Consider the following 26,627-nt stretch of genomic DNA (forward strand, 5'->3'; position numbering starts at 1 on the left):
GCAACCTGCGATCTGAGAAACCAGTAGGCAAGCGAGGACAAATACACAGACAATAAAAGGGATGAAAACAAATGTGAAACAAAGCCAAGACCAGAGGCAGTTCAGCTGACCTATAAACGCTGCACCAGGGGACCTGCTCAGCCGCGCATCCCAAGAAGGCTGTTCACTTCAAAACGAGGTCAAAGGAGCGCACACGCCTTCTTAGGGGAGGAATGGGGGTGTCTGGAAGTCTACTCGGAATGATATTAATCCCGAATTTGCTTCCCTTCCACCATCACACTGATTCTCATAAACACAGAGAAGCAACCAAGGCGGCCACATTGGTTCCATGTATATTAAGTAGCTCATGGGGTCAGCATGGGGCACGGGGACAGAAAGTGTCTGTGTGTGCACATAGCTGCTAATGTCTGTAGTTAGGAATGGTTTCCACTGTTTCTGCTGTTGACAGAGAGATTGGTCAGAACCTATTAAGTAGCACCGTATTTTCATGGGACTGCTAAATTGACTCTCAGGTTTAAGTTAGACATACGTAAATAATACAGGATCAAGAATGCTGGAAATATTTCGCTCTTAAATCACAACGATCAAATCTTGGGGTCCTATCTTTGGAAGAGGCTAACTCAGCCAGAGGAGTGTGGGACAAAACAAGGACCCCCCTCTTCACTCTGGCTCTAACTGTGGCGTCCTTGGAACGGAGGGCAGATTTTGTATTTAGCATTGTGAGCTTCATAGTTTCTGTAACATAGATTTAAAAAATAAAAATGATTCGCATTAGTATCTCATTAAAGTTGTAAGAAAGTATCATTCGCAGATTATTCATGTACCAGCCCTAGTAGGGTGACAGAGAAGCCACCGTCTGCAAATAAGTACATATTAAATCCATTTATTCCAATCAGCACCCGTTTAAATCAGCATGCAGGCTGCATACCCATTGAGTTGATGTTCCTTAATTGGTACTCACGGCTCTGTTTTATTACTGATTACCACACCATAAAGGATTATGATACCGATATAATTTTAAACACCATAAAACAATTTTATATTCTTAAATAGTTTACTTAGGTCCATTAAAATATGCTTTAAAAAAAAGAACAGAATTCTTATTCTAAGATTATGGGAAAGAATTTAAAATATTTCTACACCATCTAGGAAATCCAATGAATTTGAATTTCAGCATCTAGTAAGTGTGAGATGGTGTCAGATAAAGAACAATAGCATGGGTGGCTATGGTATCAGTGTGTTTCTTAGAGACCATTTTCTCTGTAAAACTGGAACTCTTAGGAAGACCTGCTTCAAATGTCTTGGAAAGTTTGGATATTGTTCCTCCCCCATCTGTGGTTTTTTTTTTTTTTCTTAATTTGGAAATTTGGATGCATGAATTTCCGGGATAAATATATTGTTCCTTACATTACCTACCCAGGTAGAAGACCATGCTTTGGTTTGGACTGTTACTTAAAACAAGGCATCAGCCAAGAGTGAAATGAAACACTTCCTGATTTAAACCGAGCTAGCGTAATTCAGATCGCAGTGAGAAGATGCCTTGAGATCAGCCACACTGTAAGGTCAGCACTGTAAGGAAGCCACCATTGTGCATGCTCTGGGATCTCATATAGGACAGACAGAATATGGTATTTTTTTCATTTTAAAATCATATTCCTGATTGAGGACCATATATTTACAGTGGTGGCCACAGAGGGACATAGAATGCCGACACAGATATGCTGATGTTGGCATATGCAGAACTTGCCCAAAAAGAAGCCTACTGTCTGGCACACACTGCCTTGTGCTTTGTAATTCTCTGCATATGTCAGGATTCCTTCTGCTGGGCCATATACAGAAATAGGTCACTAACACATGTCTCCTTTAGCTTTTAGCTTTTGAGTTTACCGAATGACATAGGGAAAATACATCTTAGGGTTTTGTAGATTCCAGGGGCGGGGAGAGGAAGGACAGGTATATTTTAGTATTCTGAGATGGGAATGAAACTAGCCAGAGAGCACTGCTAATGTCTATAAAATATTATATAGGCTGAGGGTGCAGCTCAGTATAGAGCGCATCTTAAGTATGTACGAAAATCCTGGTTTCAAATCCAGGACACTTTAATTCAGTACAGATGGTTAGGGAGGTGGTTCACTTGTAGAGTTCATGCTTACCATGGGTTCAAGCCCCAGAACACACAAACACATGCTATCAATCTTTATGCCAATAATTAGATATTTGAGGTGTTGAAATAAGAACCCCAGAGCCTGTGCACTGTAAAGAAAGCTAGTCAGAGCAAAGTGTAGTACCGAGCTCCTGATCTGCTCAGAAGAGGTCATGTGTCACCTGGAATCATTACCTCACTAGTCTCTGTCTATTTGGGGGATTCAATACCTAAGGAAAATCTGGGCTGGAAGTGTAGCTCAGCTGCTAGAGTGCTTCCTAAGGCGGACGAAGTCCAGGGTGCAATCCCAGCACTGCATAGACTAGGCATGGTGGGGCGTGCCTGCAACCCCAGCGCTCAACTCCACCAGAAGTTCACAGTCACATTCTGTGGCTTAAAGAGCTTGTGGCCATCCTGGGTGACACAAAATCCAGCCTCGCTAAGTAAAAAGTAATGTTGAAAAATGAAAAAGAAAGAAAAAATTGTAGACTGTTAGTTAGGTGAGTAAACCACAGTGGGTCTTTCTTATGTCCGTTTACTTTTTATCTAGGAGATCACTGATTACAAAAGCAAACTGTCCTCTTCACTCATCCCAGATCTATAACTTACTGATGAAAATGTAGAAGTAAACACATAGCTCCTTTAAAAGATGACTCAGCAAGGATGTCAGTTTCTTGTATCTGAGGTGAGAAGGTACACATGGGTACTCACCCAAGAACTTTTTATGCCTCCCCCACTACCCATGAGCAGGTGCTGATGACAAATCTAACCTATCAATTTTATACAAGTCAATTGTTCAGCGGCCGATGTAAAGTATTCAGCCTAATAATTTCGGGTGACATAAAAATTGGATAGAAAATTAAATTTTGCAAGGAGATATGTATGCTTTTCAATAAGTAGTTTCTACCTTCCTTAAATCCTTCCCAATATAAATTAATCTTTTTAAACTACTTTTTCTTTGTGCAATTGTTATTTTTATTTGACAAACTCTAAGTTCTGCTAAGAGATATAGTTCAAATCTTCCAAACTTTTCTGAAAGATAATTCCTAGAAGCATGGAATTTTATGACTGAGCCAGTTGCCATCACTGTTATTTCACCTGTTCCTACGGTGATTCAGATTTTTTTTTTGACAAATAGCCGTTAGTTTATTACAGGGAAAAATAATCCTGCGAAAAATACAAACATGTAGGAGCAACTGAAAATGCTTTATCAGGTGGTCTAGGCTGATGCTTCAGCCACGAGCTCAGGAATGGCTCATGGATTGTGGAATAGGGTATCCTGTATTTTAGCAGTACACACATAGAGAAGGTCTACAGATGGTGCTCTCCGAACTGGGGTTTCCCAGCCCATGGTATATACTCAACAGATGCCAGGCATTATTAATTCATCTTACTCATGGTCTATATTAGAAAAACCATGACTCATGAGATAACTTATTTTAAGAAACCATAAAGAAGGGGAAAGTTTGACTTGAAATGGATGAACTCGGGGCCGCTAACAGTTTGTTTTGCATACTGCATGAAATGTGTTAGAGAATACAAAGGCTAGGACGGGCTCCTCATACTCCAGCTCAATATATACTCTTTGGTAGGAACATTCTCTATATGAATGAGTTCCTTCGCTGAGAAGGGTCACAATTCTGCGTGCGCGTGTGTGTGTATGTGTGAATAAAAAATTTTTTCTTCCTCGTCACTCAAACACTTCTGTTGTCTTAGCTATACATTATTAACTAATTTGGGATTCAGCATTATAGATGAAATCACCAGTAATTACACTTCAGGAAGATACATTAACATTTTCTAAATGAGTTGGAGTGTCCACATAAGTATCGGAACAATCAACTTGGAAGTCTGTTCTACTTCGGCAGGGACTATACGGAAACCAAGGTCTTAAATTTATTTATTTATTAAAGATTTCTGTCTCTTCCCAGCCACCGCCTCCCATTTCCCTCCCCCTCCCCTAATTAAGTCCCCCCCCCTCAGCCCGAAAAGCAATCAGGGTTCCCTGTCCTGTGGGAAGTCCAAGGAACCCCCCACCTCCATCCAGGTCTAGTAAGTTGAGCATCCAAACTGCCTAGGCTCCCACAAAGCCAGTACGTGCAGTAGGATCAGAAACCCAGTGCCATTGTTCTTGAGTTCTCAGTAGTCCTCATTGTCCGTTATGTTCAGAGAGTCCGGTTTTATCCCAGGCTTTTCCAGACCCAGGCCAGCTGGTCTTGGTGAGTTCCCAGTAGAACATCCCCATTGTCTCAGTGTGTGAGTGCACCCCTCATGGTCCTGAGTTCCTTGCTCGTGCTCTCTCTCCTTCTGCTCCTGATTTGGACCTTGAGAATTCAGTCCTGTGCTCCAATGTGGGTCTCTGTCTCTGTCTCCTTTCATCGCTTGCTGAAGGTTAATATTCAGGAGGATGCCTATATGTTTTTCTTTGGGTTCTCCTTATTTAGCTTCTCTAGGATCACTAATTATAGGCTCAATGTCCTTGGGAAACCAAGGTCTTTAACTTCCCTCTTTTCCACGTGTGGCTCTCTCCATAGATTGTGAGTTCGCTGGGAAGTTTTCAACTTATTTTCACTATGAAATGTACTGAGCAGATGGAATATGCATTGTTAACTTTTATAGCAGCCTGCTGTAAATTTAAATCTGTGTTTCACCACTTTGGAATAAAGGAAGTCCAACCTCTGCCAAGCTTTTCAGCATTGCGGGTGACGCGTGCACATGAACTTGCATGTCTAGACTTTCTCCGTGTGACCTGGGCTTACACTGGTCACAACACAGAGGGCAGCAGGCTGGAGCTCCAGAGTTACAGTACATGAAATTTCTGCAGGGATGGCTTCCTTTATACATTGGATGACAGCGATACGGTGCCATTTTGCTTTCCGTGTACCAACGCATAGGGAGTGGATGGCCCACGTGCAGGATTTAACCATTACTGGGGATTCATCTTGCCAGTCAAGAGCTGGACCAAATGTGATATGCGCTATGTTATACCTCACTGTGCATGCGGGGCCTAACGAATGAATACCTGCTGTCGCTAATTCACAATTAGATCACTTGTGTTTAACCACATGCTTTCTATGCACGCATACATAAATATTAATTTTGGAGAGAAAGGGAGTCATTCGGCACCGTAACAATTAAACAGCTGTAACCTGTCTCATGTGCTAACTGATGGAGCTGCAGGCGAGTTCCAGAAGCAGATGGTTTTACCCACCCATGCTTAATGTTAAAGACTGATTTTTTTTTGTTTAAAAAAAAAAGAGGTGTTGACAAATCAGAACAAGTAGGCATAGTTTTAATGCAAATTGGTCAATTTGCAATGTAGATTGCCCTAAAAACTAATTTGGTGGATAGGAAAAAATTAAGCTCGGTTGTTAAAGGAAGACATTATATTCCATTTGGAGATAGTAGGTTCCCCACCAACATAATTATTTACTAATTTCATTCAACCAACAGAGTTTAATGGAAAAGCATCTGGCAATGTATTCATATTTAAGGACCTCCTTTGCTCCTTAATTTACCCAAGGCACATGCCTGTTAAATCCCAGAAACGAGAGCCACAGTTCAGACAGTTGTTTCCCCGCTTCATTAAAGAGGCACTCAAACAGGAGAGGGTCACCGACCCTCTCGTGAAAAACCATAGGGAAAAAATCAGCTTCAGCCACACCATTATCTGTGGACACAGTAAATATGTAAGGCGGGGGAGCCCCTGCTTTTGTATGAACTACCAGTCCAGGTCAACTTGTCTTTTGAAATGAGGTATGTCCTCACGATCTGTTAAAGAACCTATGTCCCATGCCTTCTTCAATCTGCAGTACATAGTGCAAGACAGAGACCCACAGTTGGCCGAGGTATAAAGAATCAGAATGAGGAATGTTTAGTCCTCGACTCCCTCCTCCCAAGGCTCAGAGATCATTGTGGAAGAGAAGGCAGAAAGAACATAGGAGTCAGAGGTGGTGGATGGCTGGACACAGCAGGGCAGCTGCACTTAAGGGGCCACCACGGTTGTGACAGCATACACAAGGCCAGGGCCAGCTCAAGCCAGACCAAATACCAGCGGAGAAGTGGGAGTTGAGCACCAAGCCCCACCCCTGAGCTGTTGGCAACTGTTGGCTGCTGCAAGAGGGAGAGACGGTTCTCTCCAAAGGGTGAAGGCCCTGGTAAGCTGACCACACTTTAGCGGAAGAGCACCTCTAAGATTATTTGGGAAGTACAAGTTGGTCTTGACGGGCTACAAAGATGGACACAAAAGTGGGTGGTTAGGGAAATGGGGTTGAATACTATTAAAATGTGTATGCAACTCTCAAAGAACTAATAAAGTTATAAAAAATTTATACAGATGAAAACTAAAAGCAGACAACGAAAACAGGCTGGTGAAAGGAGACCGTGTTAGCTAAGATGAAAAGAGGCTGTTTTCAGCTCGCCGGGTTCACCAATGCTAAAGAGAAATTCTGACATTGAAAGAACACTACTTAGCACTGTGTGGGGGAGGAAGCAGATGTTTGTAATTGTGGGTTTAATTATTTCACTCTTACAGTAAAGTGAATCAAAATTTCCCCTGTGTCGTGTGTGGTGAGTATGCGTGTGATTATCTGTCTGTCTGTCTGTCTGTCTATCTATCAATCCATCCATCCATCCATCTATCCATCTCACATCTATCTACCTACCATCTCTCTATTCATCTGCCTACCCATACACCCACCCACCCACCCACCCATCCATCCATCCTTGAGGTAAGGTATCTCACTAAACCTCATGGTCACTGACTGGCTAGACTGGCTGGGCAGCAAACCCCAGGCATCCTCCTGTCTCCACCTCCCAGTACTGGGATTACAGGAGCATTAACCATGCTGAGCTTTTAACATGTGGGCCGGGGATCTGAACCCAGGTCCTCACGCTTGTGCGATAAGCACTTTACTCAGTGACTAATCTTCCCAGCCCATGGTTTCCAGTGATTTTTATTTACTTAGGATAGTGTCACTCTCAGTCTATATGAAAAATCACTTAAAATTCATATTACCACCCCCTTACCTGCCTGGCACTTTAAGTTACCTGGGTAGGGTTTTGGGAAGATGCAGCAACTTTTAAAGCTTTTCCCTTCCTGGCTCATACCCTGAATTAGTTGAAAACAATATTTTGCACCTGCTTTCACTCCCAAATGCCACGGACCTTAACTTTTCAACAAAAAGGCTTCTGATGAACTTGGCAAAAACCGAAGAGAATATTTTCGCTTTTATTTCCTATTCAATTGTCTATCCAGCCAATTGAGTTTTAAAACCGCCCAGATGCTAAGTTTTGGGGGCAATTAAGACCTTAAATGACTCTGAAAAGATGCAAAGCAGTGACATGCTCCAAAGTGAAGAAGATATTGCAGTGTGTTAGCACGGGACTAAACGGCAAGCGTTGAACAAAACAAAACGATACCAAATTCACATAACTAGACAGGCTTCTACCCAGCATCAGGACACAAGAAATGCTGTTCCAAAGTATGTGGCTTTGTGTGTTTAGTTCTTTGAACTGAAGGTGAACAGGGTCCCTAGGACCTCCTCCTACCTGCCTCTCCCTTTTGAGTGGGGAGGGGGATGTCTCTGAAGTTGCTGGCTTGATCTACCTGACGTACCTTTCTTCTGGAGGAGTGGCATGTCCTGGACACCACGAGCATCTTATTCAACCAAATTTATTTTTAGAAAAAAGGGACCACAGGTCGTCTGACACCTGCCCAGAGAGGCTCCGTCATAGACAGCCATCCTAGGAAGTCAGGGCAGATGCCTGACCTGCATTTCATCTGAGCATGTCACCCTGCCCCCATTCCCACGGAGGCGGAGCCTCCAGGCACCAAATGGAACTTGTTGCCACTTTCCCCCCCAAACTCTAAGTCTCAATGTTTTTCTGCAGCTTTTTACACTTGGGCTGACTCTTGACTTTTCATACTACATGTGACAACCATGCAGGTGTACAGCGATCAATGTATACCTTACTTTCCTGTTAGTCTATTGTTCATTTGTTTCTATTACAGAATGGAATTATCCTGTTCATCTGCCTCTTGCCATCTTCTTTCTATTATAGTCGTGAATTATTAAGTCTCCAGGGGGTGGAAAGTAAGTATCTTCCTCCCTTCCATCAGATAATGTCTTTCAAAAAACAGCAAAATAAAGTCACTTAAGGCAAGAATGTGATTTAAGGAACAGTGCAAATTTTAGACACGGATATGTTTGTATTTTAAAAGTCGGCTATATAACATGTTAATTTAAGTTAACAGATTAAAACTTTTTTTTTTTTTAAAGGCAGGGTTTCTCTGTGTAACCACCCTGGCTGCCTAGAACTTGGCTCTGTAGACCAGGCTGGCCTCGAACTCAGAGATCCACCTGCCTTCTGAGTGCTAGGATTAAAGGTGTGCTCCACCATTTCCTGGCTAAAACAATCTTGAGGGCTGGGAGTAGAGTTTAGGCAGAGCAGCCGAAGAACCTGTTCATGTTAAATCTTGAGTTCAAACTCTAGCAGCACCCCCAAATCCTTGGAGATTATGATTTACAAGTTGTATATCATTCCCCATAGTATAGATCACCTACACAGGGAGTACTTGAGTCCCAAAGGAAGCTAACTAGGAAAGCACGAAGTTTCTGGTGGGGAATAAATGGATGACAGTAAGAGAAGAAGGAATAACATTTTCAGATCTAAGCATGAGACCGAGTTCATGAAATCTAAGAGATCATAAAGCGACACGAATCACCGGCATCCTCTGTATGGCTTCCAGTTGAGAAAAATCTCAGGGGCTTTTCCCCTCTGTTTTATCTGAAAGCTGACACTTCTGAAGTCGGGATGCCTTCCAGTAAGTGAGGCAGGAAAGGCTTAACTTAGGCACAGATTAGGGATCCGAGTTCTAACAGAGGAGGTAGACTTTAGAGGAATCTGAAATCAACCCCTCAGCACAAATTTGAACTTATCATATCAGGGCCAGGAAAGTAGGCAAGAAAGATTTCTTTGCAAGATCTTGAAGGTTCTATCCTTAAAGGCAATGTGTAAATCATCCGAGATCCGTGCACCCACAAGACAGTCACTGACATTCACAATTGACTTTCAGATGTTCTGAGCGTTGATCCTTCCCTAAAGCACGGGACACATTAACAGACCCCTAAGCAATACACCTGTCACGAAGGCACCGCATGAAGCAATACACCTCTCAGTGGTACTGCTGCCTTCAGATGGACATTCTCATGTCAAAGACACTCTGCCTCCTCGGATATCACAGCATCAAGGATGGGACAGAAACCATTGAGGCTGGACCAAAGACACAAGGACTCCAGCTGCAAACGCTATGCTCACATTTCATTCCATCATTAGGGGTAAGGAAATGGGTACCCTAAGAAATAAGCTCTCCTCATGACTAGAGAAAACCTGCCAAGGCAGCCCAGGGGATGGTGATTTTACCAAGTCTATAGCAAGCCAAGTGAGAAAGGCAAATGAGAACTCTTGTTTGAGAATTTGATGATATGAGATACCATTAAATCATTTGGTACTTTATATATCCCTAACATTACCATACATACATCACACATCGGAAGTCTACGAGGATGCAGAAAGGCAGAAGAGAATACTATGGTGTTAACATTATAATGCATTTCACATGAACTTCATAGAAGAGTGAAAATTACTACAACGCTGTTGTTTTATGGGTATGGATCACAGAAGCAAAAATATAGTGACCCAAAGGCTTTGACAGGCATAGTTTTGAGACTAAACCATGTCAGAAACACAGAGTCCAACTTAATCAAGTCTCACCAGAACCATTAAAGCAGTTTGTGTTAGCTGATGACTCTGAGCCGTCAGGTTATAGACCAGCAAGTAAAAGACTGGCAGAAAGCACGGCCCTGCCACTGCTGGTAACCCTGGCTATCCCTGAGTTGAACCCACAACTTCATATCGTTTTGTTATGAAATTAATACTGTAAGAAAAAAGAAACAATCAAACTGATACCAAGGAAGAATTCACAGGGAGGGAGAAGAAGCATTCGAAGGTCAAATCAACCACATCAAAACAGACACTTCCGACCACATAGACAACACAGCCAGCCAGCACTCCTTCCCCTCTTCCCAGAAGTGAAAACGGGCCGAGTGGTTAAGACAAACAGCTCTGATGCACCTTTTAGAGTACAGAGCTGGAGTAGAGACGATGCTGACATCTTCATCAACAAGGGCGTCTGTCTCTCAGAGAGCTCACTTGTGGCAGAGACCAAATGACCTCATTCGAGAAAATATCAATTCTGAAGGCATTATGGAGGATACAGTGGTGCATATAAAACTGTTCGCTGAATAAATCAGGGCTCAAATGAGAAAGATGATAGTGGAGAGGCCCCAGATGGACACTCAGGTTATCTCAACAGATGAAATCAGACATTAGAAAACCAGATTGGTTTCCAGAAAATGGATGACGCCCAATGAGCTCGGAAGGGGGCTTTCCTCCACTCCCCCAGGAACCAGTATCCTCCAGGTAATCCAACTTTTTATCAACTTAGCACTATCGAGACTGTAGACTAGCATGCCATTCTCATGTCGTACACTTCACAGAAGGGTTTTCAGCCTGTCTGACTTTCCACTGCCCAGTAGGCTTAGGAAAATTTCCCCCCCAAACAACTCCGTGCCCAACAGCCCCATGACGACCCATCCTGCGTCATGGATGGCAGATCACGGAGCCATCATTGGGAAGATGGGATTAGTTCTTGTACCCAGTAGGCTTTCCTGTTTCTCAGAGGGAACGAGCAGAGGCTAGGAGGTGACTCATGAAGAAAGCATTAGCCTCAGTCAGTCTGCCATTAGTGTCGGCCCAAAGGCTTCGGGACCAGCAGTGATGGTTAAAGAGCCTCTGTGTGGTCTTTACTCTGGGACCACCACAGTTTTAACCCACTCAAGAGTCTCAGCAACTCCAGGAGGGACGGAGTTATTTTCATCCCACTTTACAGCTGGGGAAACAGAGGCACAGGAGACCTCTGTAAGGTCCTATGATGTCATAGACAGCACAGAATACAGTGGGGGCCAGAGTAGACACAATTTTTTTTGTGGGGGTGGGTGGGGGTTGAAACTTTTTGTTAACTTGGGAGGTGGCCCCTCTTTAAGAAGAACAACACGAAGGCAGAGGAAGTGCTGGGCACAAGCTAAGAATTATTTGGAACAAGAAAAATCACCACGATGCTGAAAATTTTTCAGTTGATGAATAGCACAAATACCAGAGAAGCCACTTTCTCTATTATTATGAAATGACATGCACCTTGCTTCCTTAAAATAACAGCAATTTCGCAACATGACTATACAGTTGAGGGAGATAATTTCATCTCCACTCAATGTGAGGTATAACATGATTTTCACTATTGATTAGAAAAGTTTCATTTGGCTTCAAAATTGATTATTGTTCAAAAACAATAATTCAAAATTGTTATCGATAGTATCATGTAAATTGTTAGCATGATGTGCAAATTCCCGGACTTCTTATTGTGTAACAGGTTGGTCTGATATCCTGTGAACTGATGACACTTGCCTGCTTCATGCCTCCCTCGAAGACAGTTTTGACAAAACTCTTTTGTTATCTTTGCGGATGTCGGTAAGCCATATCACATAAACTGGAAACCATTTTCAAATGGACTCATATGATTGCGTGACATGCTGGACTTCCTAGCACATGTGACTTCACCATTGATGAACTCATTGTTAAAAACAAATTTCCTGGTAAACTCCTCACAAGAGAATGACTTATCTAAAAATGTTACAACACATATGAAATTATATAAGTTCTATTATCCAACATGTCTTTTTTTTTTCTTTTAAAGACAGGGTTTCTCTGTGTAATTCTACCTGTCATTGTATAGACCAGGCTGGCCTTGAACTCAGAGATCTGCCTGCCTCTGCCTTCTGAGTGCTGGGATTAAAGGTGTGTGCCACCACATCCAGCTATCTAATATATTCTAATCAGGGAAAATTACTTAAAGAGATTTCTATCTGTAAGGTGATAAGAATTCTATTTGCATATATGCCAAGCCATATCTATATATATCTATATCTATCTATCTATATATATGTATGTATTATATATTTGTCTGTGGCAGGCTCCTCGGGACTGGCACATCTCCATATACTCTCCGGCCGTGATAGTATATGGCTCTAGGTAAGTCAGTGGACGGGACGGCAAGAATAGCTTGGAACCTTTAGAATATTTTCAGTAACGACCACAGACAGAAATACGATTTCATACCCCATAAACATACCCCTCATCACATCTAAACTCAATGTATCTCCTAGTTCACTTTTTCCTTAGTGGGACTGTAGAAGCACCTATCGGTGTTCTAGGGTTGCCATGCACAAAGAGACTTGTCCTGCAAAGGAACACAAGAGAGACGGAGGTCTTGAATAATTTGTAAACATCATAGCAACACATGGCTGTATGAAGTCACGGTCTCTTTGAGGGATCTTATAAGCGGTCAGTATGAGTGACAGACCCTGGGACTTAAGCTCTGGCAACTTTCCAGTAAAGCTGGCATGGTCCAAGACTCAGGCATGGTCCTCCTCTCACCTGCTACTCCCCACTGACCGACAGGAAATTGCTTCCAGGGCAGCGCAATACAGCCCTGTAGTAGTAACTTAGCCCACTTGTTTTGGGGGTGGGGACAGGATGATTATAAATAGTGTTTGAACAAAAGAATACTTTAAAAAAATCCCACCCAGTCTTACTATATTAATTCCAACGTTGGGAAAACATTACAGACAAAAAATTGGAGTTATAAAACTACTAAATTTGTCAAGTAAACAAAGCGCTAATAAGTTCTTAGTTTTCAAAACTGTCACTTAGTCTTTCCTTTGACCAGAAATTATTGTTCTTACACTATTGTCGGAGGTAAGAAGTGAAACAGCAACCTAGGCTAGCCACACTGGCAAAGGTTTGACCCCTTTCTCCCACACTGCTCAGCAGATGACTCCCCGGCTGTTACACTGCAATTTCCCATTTCTCGTCTTTAGTGTCCCAAAGCCACGGGCAACCTGGCTGTTTAATGGAAGTGGGAGTTGTTTGAGTTGTGTCTGGGCAGACAACCAGCATGCTTTTGTGATCATTAACAATCTTGTTTCCCATCATACTGAGGAATTAGAATAAAATCAAATAGCCAGTCTTCTGTAGCTTTAAGGAATTAGTGCTTCCCCTAGGTCAAATTTCCATTTGAATTGCCACAAAGTACATGAAAAATCAATGCTGTTCAATAGAAAGCTCTGTATTGAGACATTACTAGAAGAAAAATATCATACTACACACCCTACCTTTGTTTTTATATCACGATTTTCAAAAACAACTCTCTATCTCCCAGTCCCCTGACATACAGACCCTTGTTAAACAATATCTACTCTGACATAAGGTTCTGTCATACAACAAGATGGGAATTCTATGAACTCTTTAAGTAAATGCCTTTGGCAGGTTTGTTTTTGTTTTTGTTTTTAATAGTGCTTTTTAAGACAGTGTTTTGCCATGTATCAGGGATGGGCCTGAATTTGTGATCCTCCTGTATCTACGTCCTGAGTGCTGGGATTAGAGGCCTGTACCAGACCATACTGATTTCACATTTGTTTTGTTTTTTTAAATGTCAACACATAAACCGTGGTCTGGGTTGCAGTTTGTCTCTCTCATACTTATTAAGGCAACTAAAACTCAAAACTACCGAACTCTCTTTTATAGGCACCTGAGTACGTGCTATAATTCACAGAACAGCATTTCGTTTCATTCCAACAATTCTTTGATGCATGTGATATTAGCAATCAGCGTAAGAGAAAACAACGTAGAGAGTGTAAATGAATTGTTCAAGGTCACTTAGTTGTTCAGCAAGGACACAAGTCCTTCGGCTCCCAGGAATCTGAAAACTGTACTTCAAAATCTTACATAAATATCAATTAGTATAATCACCTGCCATTAGAAAGACTCCACCTGATGCTAAGGACAGTTAAGACACAAGCCGTGCTGAACCACAGAAATGACTTAGAGGTCTGTGTATTATAAAAACAGTTAATGATCCTTTTAAACGGAAGAGTACTCAGTACATATCACAGAGAAATTGCACAGCAATGCTCAGTGGACAGAGAAACAAATTCCCAAGTAAAAAGTGATGGGGGGGGGGGAGAGGTACCTACAAAGCAGATCTCAGGACCTCTGAACATGATTCCTTCCTATGGCAAATGAAAAGGCAGAAGGAAACTGAGGCAGCAAGGGAACCCTGTGCTTACGTCTCCTACCTTCGCATACTCAGCAGAGACCATTCTAGAACTACAAATGACCCCGAGGGTCCTTCAGACAGGGCAAGGATCCAAGAGACTTAACCCTATGGGATGACGGATGGAACGGAACAAAGCCAAGAACCAGCCCCCTTCTAGAATGAATCCCAAAGCTTTACCACGAAAGTGGAGACAAAAATCTCCAACCCTCACACCTACAGAATTCTGGGATTGTTGAGGTTTACTGAAACGGAGATTTAAATATTTCAGAGGAGGCTTATTCTAAGATTTAAATATGTTCTCCAACCCGTGGTTCTTCTGTTATGGATGTAAGTCAATTTTTCCCTTTCTGGTTCCCTGGAGAAATGGAAACTATCGATCAGCTCGAGAAGACAGCTACCTACAGAGCTTGCTGAGAGCTTTCTTGTCCTCTGTGACAACCGAGAACAATCAAATGCTATCCAACACCCTTATGGCCTCGTCAGGACTCAATCTCATCTCTCGTTTCCGTGCACTCAAATAGATATAAATGGATAAAACAGGGAAAAATCTTTTCAATAAAAGCTGAAAAGGAAAGGCCCTTGCGGAAGTTATAGATTAATGAATACTCAAAATGAGGCAATTAGGGGTTCTCACAGCCTGAGACTTTCCACTGGCCCTGCATTCTGCTTGGAAATAACACGTAGCGCATGCGGATGCAGGATTTCTGGTTCCGTGACCAGTTCAGTTGAGGTACAGGCCAGCCACATACAGCTGGCCCTTCTTTTGGTAGGAGAGTGAACCGAACCAGCCCAGTTGCCTTCCTGTGTTTATAGGCTCCGATCCCAGTTAAACACTGTGGTAGGAACTCACTCGATTTGGTCATAACTCATCAGTATCACACAGTTCACAGATTTGAACTATCAGAGAGCAGTTCTAAACCTGACTCGCTTCAATTCTCACAGTACAGAATTGCTTAGCCTTCTTTCATATACTGATAGTCACATGACACCCAAATTATGTCAACAATCATTTGCAAGACATTCAATTACATCCCGCAGATTTTTGACTTACTTCAGGGCTCCTCTACAATATCCTTGCATGCTTCCTAGCTCATGAGAAACAAACACGGGCACATGTCTAGGATAATCCTTTCATCTGGAAATAAGCCACAGTCCAAAAGGAAGCTATTGCAACTGCACAGCTATATTAGTGCCATGTGCTACTACTCTCAAATGACACTAATGACAAGTACTGCTGCCCACAGGAGGTGGCTCTTTCAGTAAAACGCCTCCTGCCTCTTCATTCATAAAACCATCCCAAGTGCCTTCCGCGGAGGCAGAGAAAGATGTCTTTTTCAATCACCACGTTGCTGCAAACCAGTCTCCCATCGCTTTATTTTCTGTCTGCATGCACCAATAGGCGAAGTGCAACCCAAGAAAGCAGGACTTGGCACAAGTCCTGGAGGGGAACGTGCCTAATTTGCGGGACTCGTGATTTGTAACAAGAGGAAAATATGAGCAGGCTAATAGAAATACCAGGACGGAACCCTGTGAGGGTAGAGCCAGTGTCCAGTGGGTACACCGGATCCCTGACGATTTTGCTATCAACATGCCCATGGTTTTATGAAAGCACGAACGGGGTTTATGAAGATAGTAAGATGTCTAATGAATATTCTTTTGTTTTCTATTGAGAACCTGTGTAGGCTTTGAACTGTTTCATTTCTCCCCCACTTCTCTTTCAATTAACCTCCCTGTTTGTAGTCTACGAGCTGACACATACTATGGAGAAAGGAAAAGAAAATCTCGTTGATTTATGAGCAGTCTCTCTGAAGATGACAGTTTCTTTTTAGCCAGATATATGTTTGAATTGAGAGGAACTGCACAGACTAGTAACCGTCCCAAATGAGAAAATGCTACACTGTTTCCTGGTTGCTTCCCCAGCAGCTCACGAATGGTCCCTGGGCTACACTGTGGCGCACACACAGATAGCGAGCAGACAGAAGAAGGGCAACCGCATCTTTGCGTGACAAAACTAGACTCATTCTAATGACACAAAAGAGCAGAGTAGAATTTCAAAGTGTCTCTACACTTTTCTTTTTGGTGGCGCTGAGAATCGAACCCAGGGCCTTGTGTATACTGGCCTGACATTTTACCACTGAGCTATAGCCTCAGCTCTAAAGGGGCTCTACATCTTTTAAAACACGTCCAAGCAGGTCCTTTATTTCCTGTACTGGAGTAGAAAGCAACACAATTAATAAAAGCAATAGAAAATGAAATTGTCAACCAGCAAGGCAAGAAACATCCATCTGCAATAAAAAGATCCAGTATACTAACAAAAATCTTCCTTGTTTCCAAACAAGTATAGCATTGTTTAAGAAGAACTTACTCGTAGGAAACTGTTAACTATATAAACCTGCCAATGCCAGTAAAGACAGAACCCCAGAAGAACTCTTTGAGGAGCTATTGGGTGGTAGTCCTATGTGCCTATTAGAAGCTTACTGATATATTTCTGTTTTTTTTTTAAGCTATGTATATCCATTTGTTGTCCTTCTGAGGATACATAGTCAGATATATAGTCCTTTTGCTCCTAGCTAGAATTCATTTGTGTGATGCAAAAAGCATATTTTTGTATTCCTGCCTTTAGTGTATGAGGACTCCGAGATTCAGGGGTGGGGCTGTTTGGACATAGGGGTACTGTATGGTCCTTTGAGTGTCCAAAGAGAGATACAGAGAGCCTGCTTGTCAACTGTTTTCTGTCTTAATGTGGCAACATGAGCTTCATGTGGTCCCTGTCCCAGAAGCCTCTCAGAGATCAGAAGGGAGAGCCACATCACAGCTGGGATGAACCCTGGGCAAGGGCTGTGAACATGTATGTCTGTGGATGACTTGGGCATACTGAATCTTTCCCCACATCAGGCCGTGACTTCACCATCAACAGGTCACTTGTGAGGGTGTTGCACAGATGATGATGCAGACGGGACCTTCAGGAACTGGTGGGGCTGGGTCCTGTGTGACATCTGAAAATCTGCACGCTCCCTACATTGCTACATGTCCTGTGCCCACAAGGAGCCCTTGGGAGGAATTCTGCATACACATTAGTGCATCCTGACCTGGAGAAAGGCTGGCGCTCCATGTGACTCCAGACTCGGATGCACCCCTCTTTTTGATCTCTGTAAACTACAGTCACGACTCCAGTGACCTCCGAGTCCTAGAGTCATCACAGAAGGTCACCAAACATCGAGGACTGTGGTGGGACCCTTGAAACAGATTTCAGGGTGGCCAACAACATCGCAAAGAACCTTTTATAGGGTTGGTAACGACAAAACTGTGCTAACTTATAAAAGGAGATTGGATTTTAACTGTGGGAGGGGGTGGGGCTAAGTATGTGCACATGACTGCAGAACTGTGGACACTCTTAAGTTTCCCATGATGCAATTTCTTGCTACCCAAGTCCTGTAAGCAGAAAAAAGAAGGCCATCATACAGATACACTGGAAGAATACATTGTTTCAATTACCGATAAGCCCCCAAAGAGTTTCATCAAATTTTACCCTGTGACCACAAAATATTTCAGAAAACATGGTGCCTTACCTTCTGAAATTGCCAGCCTGTCAGTTACGACCAATGATGGATATTTCTAATGAGGTGAGGGATTTATGACCTCCTCTACCTTTCTAACGCACTTTGTTAGCTGAACATTTTAATTCTGTGACTCGAATGGGAAGGGAGTATTGAGTATGCTGAAAAGGCAGTATTTTATCTGTTCTAGACACTTTTGAATTCGCATTACATGTTGGTGAGTACAACCCTAGCCTACCATTTTTTTTCTTTAAAAAACTGTTTTTGGTCTGAAAGATCTGCTTGATATTTTATTCAGCTTCCAGGTATTGGTGAACATCCCCATGTTTGAAGAAGTGTCAGGCCTACAAAGAACAGCTACGCTTGGGCTTATTCTGGTTTACTTCCAGTGAAGTCGCAATAGAAAGGCAAAAAAAAAAAAAAAAAAACCAAACCAAAACAAAAAACCGCCTTAGTAGAAACTCACAGTACCAAAGGACTAAGAAGAGTGATTCTGTAGATCAACAAAGCCCATGGAGTTGGGAAAATTTACAAACAAAAATGTCAAGTAGAAGGTATGCTTGCTATTAAGAGGTGCAATATCAGTAGGGAACACTAGCAGCTAGCACTTAAGATGAAGCCATGCCATGGTGGTCGGTTGAGACTCTTGGGTGCTGAGCATACCTGGCTCGCAGCCGACCAAAGTAAACGGCTTACAAACAAAGCACTGAAATATCTTTCTTTGTGACTCCATTTTCTTGGTGGCCATTACACCAAGCAACATGTTCCCATTCTTACACCTCACATTCAGATAGGTTCCTCTAACTAGAAATAAATTATTGTAAAACATAGACAGTAATTACAAACGAAACTCTTCTCCGTATGTAAGAAGATTAAAAAAAAATGAATGTGAAGAGGTGATCTTCTAAGTTAAAAGACAGCCAAGAATTCGCTCTCTTTCACAGGAGATGGAGGATCGAGAGAAGTACGGTAAGGGTTGGGGCGGGGCTCGGGGGTGGATTGCTCGTCTATCGGGTAGATGGGTTCGGGTCCAGCGCAGACAGAACCGCACTACAGAAAGCACTAGAAGTCTGGTGGGCCTACCAATCGTGCAGTGCTCCCCGTTCCATCCTTGGCTGCATTCACACTTGCCGTCCTTGCAGGTCCCGTGCTCGGCACAACGCGGGTGGCAAGCTCGCTGATTGCACGCCGGGCCGGTCCAGCCTTCCTCACACCGACAGGTGCCTCCCATGCAAACTCCGTGTGTGCCGCAGTCCACGGAACAGATTTCTGCGTTGCCAGAAAGAGGAATCCAGGCAAGAGAAAAGAATGGGTGGGGGTGAGAAGGAGGATTATTAAGGCCTCTTGCATTTGTCAAAGTGAAAAAGCAAAGTCACTGTAAACCGCAAGTACCGCACGCCAGGTTCATTTCAGCTTTGCCAAGTAGCAGCTGCGGATGGTAGAATTTTACATTCTTTCATAGTCTTTAATTTTATATATGGCTATGTGGGCACATAAAACACACACAATAAATGCTTGGCAAATTTTCTTCATATATAAAGAGATATTATACATGAAATACTACGTATATGGAATAATCATATAAATATATAAGACTACTCATTGGCAGCCAAGAAAGAAACATGGACACCAAAATGACGAGATATTTGAGTAGCTAAGTGTGTCAAATATTTAACAGAAGTTGCATTATATACAGTTACTGAGAAATGAAACGGGTTGGTTGCTAAAGCCATGGCTTAAATATTTTTAAATATTCAGAAACTTTAAGGCAGCTCTATTATAGAAATACATTAGCTTGCTCACACACGCCGGCATGCTGGCTAAATAAGGGGAAATGTTGTTTTTCCTATTTAGTAAATTTGCACTCTTGACAGCTACAAATTGCTTAGCCCACATAATAGAAAGCCAGTTTAATAATATATATACACATCGACTCTGTCATTTGAAAAACAAAGATTTTCATCTGCTGGGATTTTTGAAAGGTGCACAATGACCAAATGCCTTCAAATTGTGTAACACTGGATTAAGCCTTTAAAAAGAATTCAGACGTCTGAAGTAATTTTTTTTTTTATATAAAGCTTTCTTAAGAGCTTTATTTAACTAGGTCTAACTGAGTAAGAGGGAGGAAGAAAGGGAGAGGGAACTTTGAAGGACATTTGAGTTTTTATTTTTTATGTATAAAGTTAACTATGGATTTTATTCTCAGATTGCAAAACTACTTTTGCAGTCTGAGTTTTCATTCCAAAACCATTTCTAACGAATAAAAAAAGAAAAAGCAATGGTTGCCTTTCTTCTCTACGATAAAAGAAGTAAGCATTTCTATTGCCACATACTCCTATTTCTACACTCAGTCCCCAAATGATACTTCTTGGGCACCATCCTTAGCCACATTCTTATCTACTTTTGACACCCCAGTAAGACACTGTGAGAACTGTACCATTTCTTACAAAAAACACTCAGGGCATTAACTGGGACAGAGTTGTGTCTCTGGTTTGTTTTTCCATCCTTGGTTTTTCTATAACCTTTGAATTAAATTTTTGATTAAGAGGCGAAGATGGTTTGATTAATTCCAGAGCCAACACAACATGAACTCAGCATCAGAACAGGGGTGCCTTTTGGAGGTCCCCCTTTCATTCAGTGGAATCAATTTTTCATTAGGGAGAAGTTGTTTATCAGCATTTAACACACTGGCTCTGAGCAAGGTGCGTCAATCTTTGTAATGAACTTATTAATTAGAGTTAATTTAATTGAAGTAGAATTGAAGGGCTAATTAATGGACACACCGCTGATGGAGACAGGGAAACTCGGCTGCCTCCAAACCTGTAAACTTTCTCACACAAATAATTCATTTCTCTCTTAATAGCTCTACCTAACGCTCTGCTTATAAATTCGACACTCTTATTGAATCTAGATATCCGAAGGTCATTTTCACAATGGCAAAGGAGGTGGCTGGCAGCCTTTCCCCTTTAGGATTCATTTGGTTAAAGACATTAGATTTATACTAAATGTTCAGCCACATATGTAAGTGAACAATAATACTGGGATAAGAAGTCGGTCAGATGAACTGGGCGGACACGAGAAAAGACGCACTTATAGGCCGAGCATGAACACTTTAAGGTCATTGCTATTTATCTTAAGCTTTCTGTCTTTTTACAGCTGATAATTGGGTTTCATATTTTTCTATAACATTTAATCTTCTTCTCCAAAAGATGAACACTTGATTTCTCATTTATTCTGTCCATTGAGTTTAATGTGTTGCACTTCTGCTTTGAATGGAGGGTATAAAGATGGACCAGAGCAAAGATCTCCACCGCCTTTCTAGATGTATTTAGAGTTCAAGATTTTTTAAAAATATAGATAGAATTTTTATTTTGATTCTCAACTATAAAGTAATTATGTCAGCGTGGGTAATATCAAATCTAAACACGTAAGATAATACAGGAGACAGCCACTTTCATCTTTGAACTAACAATTATTTTTTGCTATTCGTGGCAAAATGATTTTATGAGGATGGATGCCATTTTTAGCCATTCAATGTGTAAGATTCTCATGGAACAAAACCAGTGGGCACTCCATCTGTTCCTCTGCGGCTTGGACCAGACTGTGAAGCAAACTGGAAATGATGTCATTCCAGCGTGGGTTACTTTACAGGATGTATTATTAGACCTGCCCTCCTGAGAGAGACTTACACATCCCTATACAACTGAACTGAATTTTCTTTGTGAAATAAATTTTTTTGTTTTTTTGTGTTCAGGAACTAGAAGTGTAACTAAGTAACAATTCAGAAATAAATAAATACTTATTTTGATTCTTATAATTAAAATATGTATTTCTTAAGAAAACTGGCCAAACCAAATGAATACGAACAGTGTTCTTCACTCACGCTTGGCTTGATAAACATCAGTTGAAAAAGGTTTCCTAAAATCTTTAGGCCCTTATACAATCCAGACTCCATTTTATGATTTTCTTATTTATCTAAACATGTCATTTATTGGCAGTCATGAATTTTCTAACCAAAAATTTGGGCTATTATTTCAACAAAGCAGGCATACACATACAATAAATTCTGTCTGCTTTGAGAGGTCTGTGCCATTGATGGAGGGTCAATCAGAGGGAGGGAGGGAAGAGAGAAAATTGTCCGAGGGAGGGAGTGGGTGAGGGAAGGAGGAAGGGAGGGAGGGAAGAGAGATTGAGAGATAGGAAATGAGAAAATCCAGTCTTGGATTAAAAAGGAACTTTGTGAATCTATTACAAATTATCTATAGAAAATTTCCTTATTTCCAGGATTCTACTTAAATCAGGGATGAATCTGCCTGGTAGATTTTGAGTCCCAGGGGAGAAGAGATGCGACCCAAGTTTCTCAAAATGCCAGGAAAGCAGAACTGATAGTTTCCTCGTTTCCCCCAACCCTGTCTTTAAAATTGACAGTGATCTGTGGCTGGAGAGAGGACTGAGCAGCGAAGAGCACTGGCCTCTCTGGCAGCCGTCCTGGGCCCAGTTCCCAGCATCCACATGTTGGCTCACAACTGTCTGGAAGTCCAGTTCCAAAAGACGCAGTGCCTTCTTCTGGGCTCTGTGGGCACTGGGCAAGGACGTGGTACACACACATACATGCAGACCACACACACACACACACAAAAAAAAAATAAATAAATGAATAAATCTTTAGGGAAAAAAATAAACCAACCATGCGAAGGATCTGCAGGGCAATATTTTGCTTTACTTTATACTACCAGGACAGATTAATGAAGAACATCATTTCATTCCATGGCTCTGAGATTTGGAGAGCATGCAGATTACTTTTCAGTGGAAGCTCCTCTGAATAGACAGGAATGGATACAGGCTATAGTTCATCTCTACAAACTCCTACTGTTTGCTAATGCCCCCAGCACTACCACGGCATCAAGGCTACCACTGTGCCTGAGGCTGTAGTCTACGCCATTTCTCTCTTAGCCTGTATCTGAATTTAATGACCACCCTAGTAATGGCATCTGAACTAGTAATGGCGCTATTATCCCCACTTTGTAAATCACCAAATGGAGGCACAGGGAAGCTATACACCTTGCCCTACCTAGAGAAGGCAACTGAATGACGGATCTAAAAGCAGAATCCAGAGTTAGGGGTGAGACACAGTGGGAGAGCTCTTGCCCAAGTGTGCTTAAGGTTCCGGGGTCCCCCACCCAGAGCCGGAAGAAAAAAACAATAGAAATGGATTGAACATGAGCAGTTAGACCCCCATGATCTTAAGTACATTTGAGAAGCAGGAGACGAGGGTGCAGGAGGAGCAGAAGGGCACTGCCCACCTCTAGGCTTTGCACAGAACACGCGCACTTACCTGGCACTGCTGGAAAAAAGAGTTTTCCTTCTCCCTTCTCACCCTTCATTGCTCCTCCTCTTCTCCTTTGCTTTTCAAACATTTACTTTTGTTTGAGTTCCCTTCATTTTCTCCCCTTCCCACCCATTCCAAGAGGTCTCTGCTGTAGCCTGTGTCTTTCTCCTGACACCATGGCCTGTTTTAGACACTGGTAAAGGCCTCCAGCTTCCCCTGCTTTGAACTTTCCACGCTTCTCGCCAAACTTCCGTTTCTTAGTTTTTCAGAAATTGCCATCTATTATTCATTTACAACACTGCTCCTATGAATCTTTCCCATTTCTGTTGATTCCGAACCACTCACTCACTCATCGGGACACACTTCGGTGACGTCTTCTTGCTTGTCTAAACTCAACAGGCATTACTTAGCATCGGGCCTGAGACCACCCTCATCTTAGCAAGCACACCACGGCCGCCAGCAGATTTTGTATAATGGGGCCACCTACTTGTCTACCTCAGTTATTCTTTCTTCCCATACTGTCCCAATGCTACTGTAATATTCTCACAGTTATAACTTCCTTACAACTGTAACTTCTAAATCTCAGCCGCAGGAGTGGTAGGAGTAGAATTTGGATTTTATTATTAAAATATCAAGATTTTATGGTGCTACTTAATTGTATTTATTGCAGCAAGTTCGCTTTGTTTTGTTTAATTTTTATTTAATTTTTTAAATTTTTATATTAACCTTGATATGAAGTTCAGATTGGCTTTGAACCTTTGATTCTCCGGCCTCACCCTGTGGAGAGTTGGGAGTAGAGGCGTGTCCACGATGCCCAGCTTACAGCAAGTTCTTTACATACACCAAGTCATCCCCACAGCCCCTCAGAGAGGATCATTCCGTGGTTTTACGATGAGCAAACTGGGACACACGGTAATTTTCTAACGACTAAAGATCCATGAAATAGACTCGACGATGAACACATGTCTCTGACTTCGCAGTCCATGTGCTTAGACGTGTTCCAACGGTTTCCTCAGTCACAAACGGCTCCTTCCCTGCCCCTCCCCTGAGACTGCCATGCTTAAATGAAGGCAAAAAGTGTTAATAGAAGTCCCTGAGAAAATTTTCAAGGTTCGTCAAGATGGGATCACTCCTCTGAGTTTAGCGAATTATTCGATGTAACACTTGGTATGATATTATACTGGCGTCTAATTATTTCATGTGTGCTCTCTTAGCTCCCAATTAAAACTGCAGTTTTCTATGCTAAATGGCATCTTCTCACACTGTGTGACTAATGACTGGGAATATCATGGAATTAGTTCTGAAGTTGTAACCAGTATTCCAAAAAAAAAAAAAAAAGAAAGAAAGAAAAATTAGATTGAAAAAAAATCAGCAAGTTCCATTTTGTACAATGTCCATTTCAGCAATGTCCGAATATGTGCAAATGTCTGCATACTAGTGGATAATATTACTGTCATTCCCTTATAATCATAATTTAAAATCCACGTTGAACTAGTGCATATAATAGTCACACACATACTCTTTAGTGTGATCATGTTTAGCCTTCTGTTGTCAGATAAGTTTGTTTTTTTAATTTAATTTTATTATTTATTTATTAAAGATTTCTGTCTCTTCCCCGCCACCGCCTCCCATATCCCTCCCCCTCCCCCCATCAACTCCCCCTCTCTCATCAGCCCGAAGAGCAGACCGGGTTTCCTGTCAGATAAGTTTGATTGTTTGAAGCTGCGGATTATCCGTCCATGGTAAAAAGCGCCCGCATTTCTGGGCTTGCTGGCACATACCCATGTCCCAGATGGAGATTGGATTGTGAGCACAAGGTCACTTTCTCTTATGCAGTAAATCTGAGGCCAGCTCGGGCTACACGAGGCCTTGTTTCAACTACGCCAAGCACCTACTCCTAATGGGGCTTCCATCCTCAAGCTGGAAACAGACATACAGATCCTGGTGCAAATCGATATTTCCATCCAGGGAGACTAAAGATAGGGCTGTCCCATGCAGATAAAAGGCACTCCTCTCCAATACTAGAGAAGAGAGAATTTCTAAAATTGTTTTTATTGAGCTATATATTTTTCCCTGCTCTCCTCCCTTCCTCTTCCCTCCCCTTCTATCATCTCCCATGATCACCAGGCTCCCAATTTACTCAGGAGATCTTGTCTTTTTCTACTTCCCATGTAGTTTAGATCCATTTATGTCTCTCTTAGGGTCCTCACTGTTGTCTAGGTTCTCTGGGATTGGGAATTGTAGGCTGGTTTTTTCGTTGCTTTATATCTAAAAGCCACTCATGAGTGAGTACATATTGTATTTGTCTTTCTGGGTCTGGGTTACTTCACTCAATATGATGTTTTCTGGATCCATCCATTTGCCTACAAATTCCAAGATGTCATTATTTTTTTCTGCTGTGTAGTACTCCATTGTGTAAATGTACCACATTTTTCTTATTCATTGAGAAGAGAGAATCTTTCATAATAAATTACCTGAGCTTATTTCCTTCTATTTAGTTATTATTGTTTTAGCTTATTTTCTTCTTATAAAGAATAACTACTTCATTGCTTGGATCATTTATATTCTAAAAAAACCCCACTTGATTACATAATTAAGTTTACCAAAGTGTGCTTTTGAAAGTCAAATATCCCATCCAATCTACATGGGAAGTAGAAAAAGACAAGATTTTCTGAGTAAATTGGAAGCATGGGGATCATGGGAGAGGGCAGAAGGTGAGGGGGAGGAAGGGAGTGGAGCAGATAAAAATATATAGTTCAATAAAAATAAAGCCATTGTATTTATTGCTATTGATAAAGTTTCTTATTAAGGTTAAGAAAGTCAAATATTCCAAATCTTAAGTAAATTACTATAAATATTCACATTAGGTAACCTCACCATTGGAGCAGTCGGGGCCAGTCCAGTTTGGGTCACAAGTGCAGGAGCCACTCTCTTGAAGGTATGTCCCATGGCCTGAGCACTGGTCTGGACACATGGTCTTCAGTATCTCACAGTTGCTGCCACCCCATCCTGGATTGCAGTGACACTCCCCATGGATACACACCCCATGATTAGAACATCCAGGGTCTAGACAGTCCGCTGGTGTCAAAAGATGAGAACTGTTTTAGTCAAGCTAAACGGGACCATAGTACATGCAGGCTAAAGACTCAACTCTTAGTCCATGCGAATGTTTTAGTCAATCGAACATCCACCCACCCACCATTCTTAAGAGCTCATTTCTGAAAAAGCAGAGGGCTGTAATCCAGCCACACATTAAGAACCAACCTGATGTCATTTAGGTAACTGAGACCCTTGCAAGGATTTGTCTTTCATGGTTCAGACTTGCTCTTGGGGGTTCAGGCAATTGCTCTGGGTTCTGCCTAA

General features: G+C 41.9%; 1 protein-coding gene across 4 annotated transcripts in view; it reads right to left on the minus strand.

Annotated features, from left to right (window-relative positions):
* Tenm3 (teneurin transmembrane protein 3) overlaps positions 1-26,627 on the minus strand; it is a 448,945-nt gene that overhangs the window by 89,549 nt on the left and 332,769 nt on the right. For all 4 annotated transcript variants that reach the window (XM_041673596.1, XM_041673595.1, XM_041673594.1 and 1 more), the window contains 2 exons: positions 26,142-26,342; positions 19,019-19,204 (listed from right to left, as the gene is read on the minus strand). In XM_041673596.1, coding sequence (XP_041529530.1) covers positions 19,019-19,204; positions 26,142-26,342 — 387 coding nt within the window. The remainder of the gene's footprint in view (positions 1-19,018; positions 19,205-26,141; positions 26,343-26,627) is intronic.

Source organism: Microtus oregoni, unplaced genomic scaffold (genome assembly GCF_018167655.1).
Source record: "Microtus oregoni isolate MIOR12 unplaced genomic scaffold, Mior012 000024F_ref0000369, whole genome shotgun sequence".
Lineage (NCBI taxonomy): Eukaryota > Metazoa > Chordata > Mammalia > Rodentia > Cricetidae > Microtus > Microtus oregoni.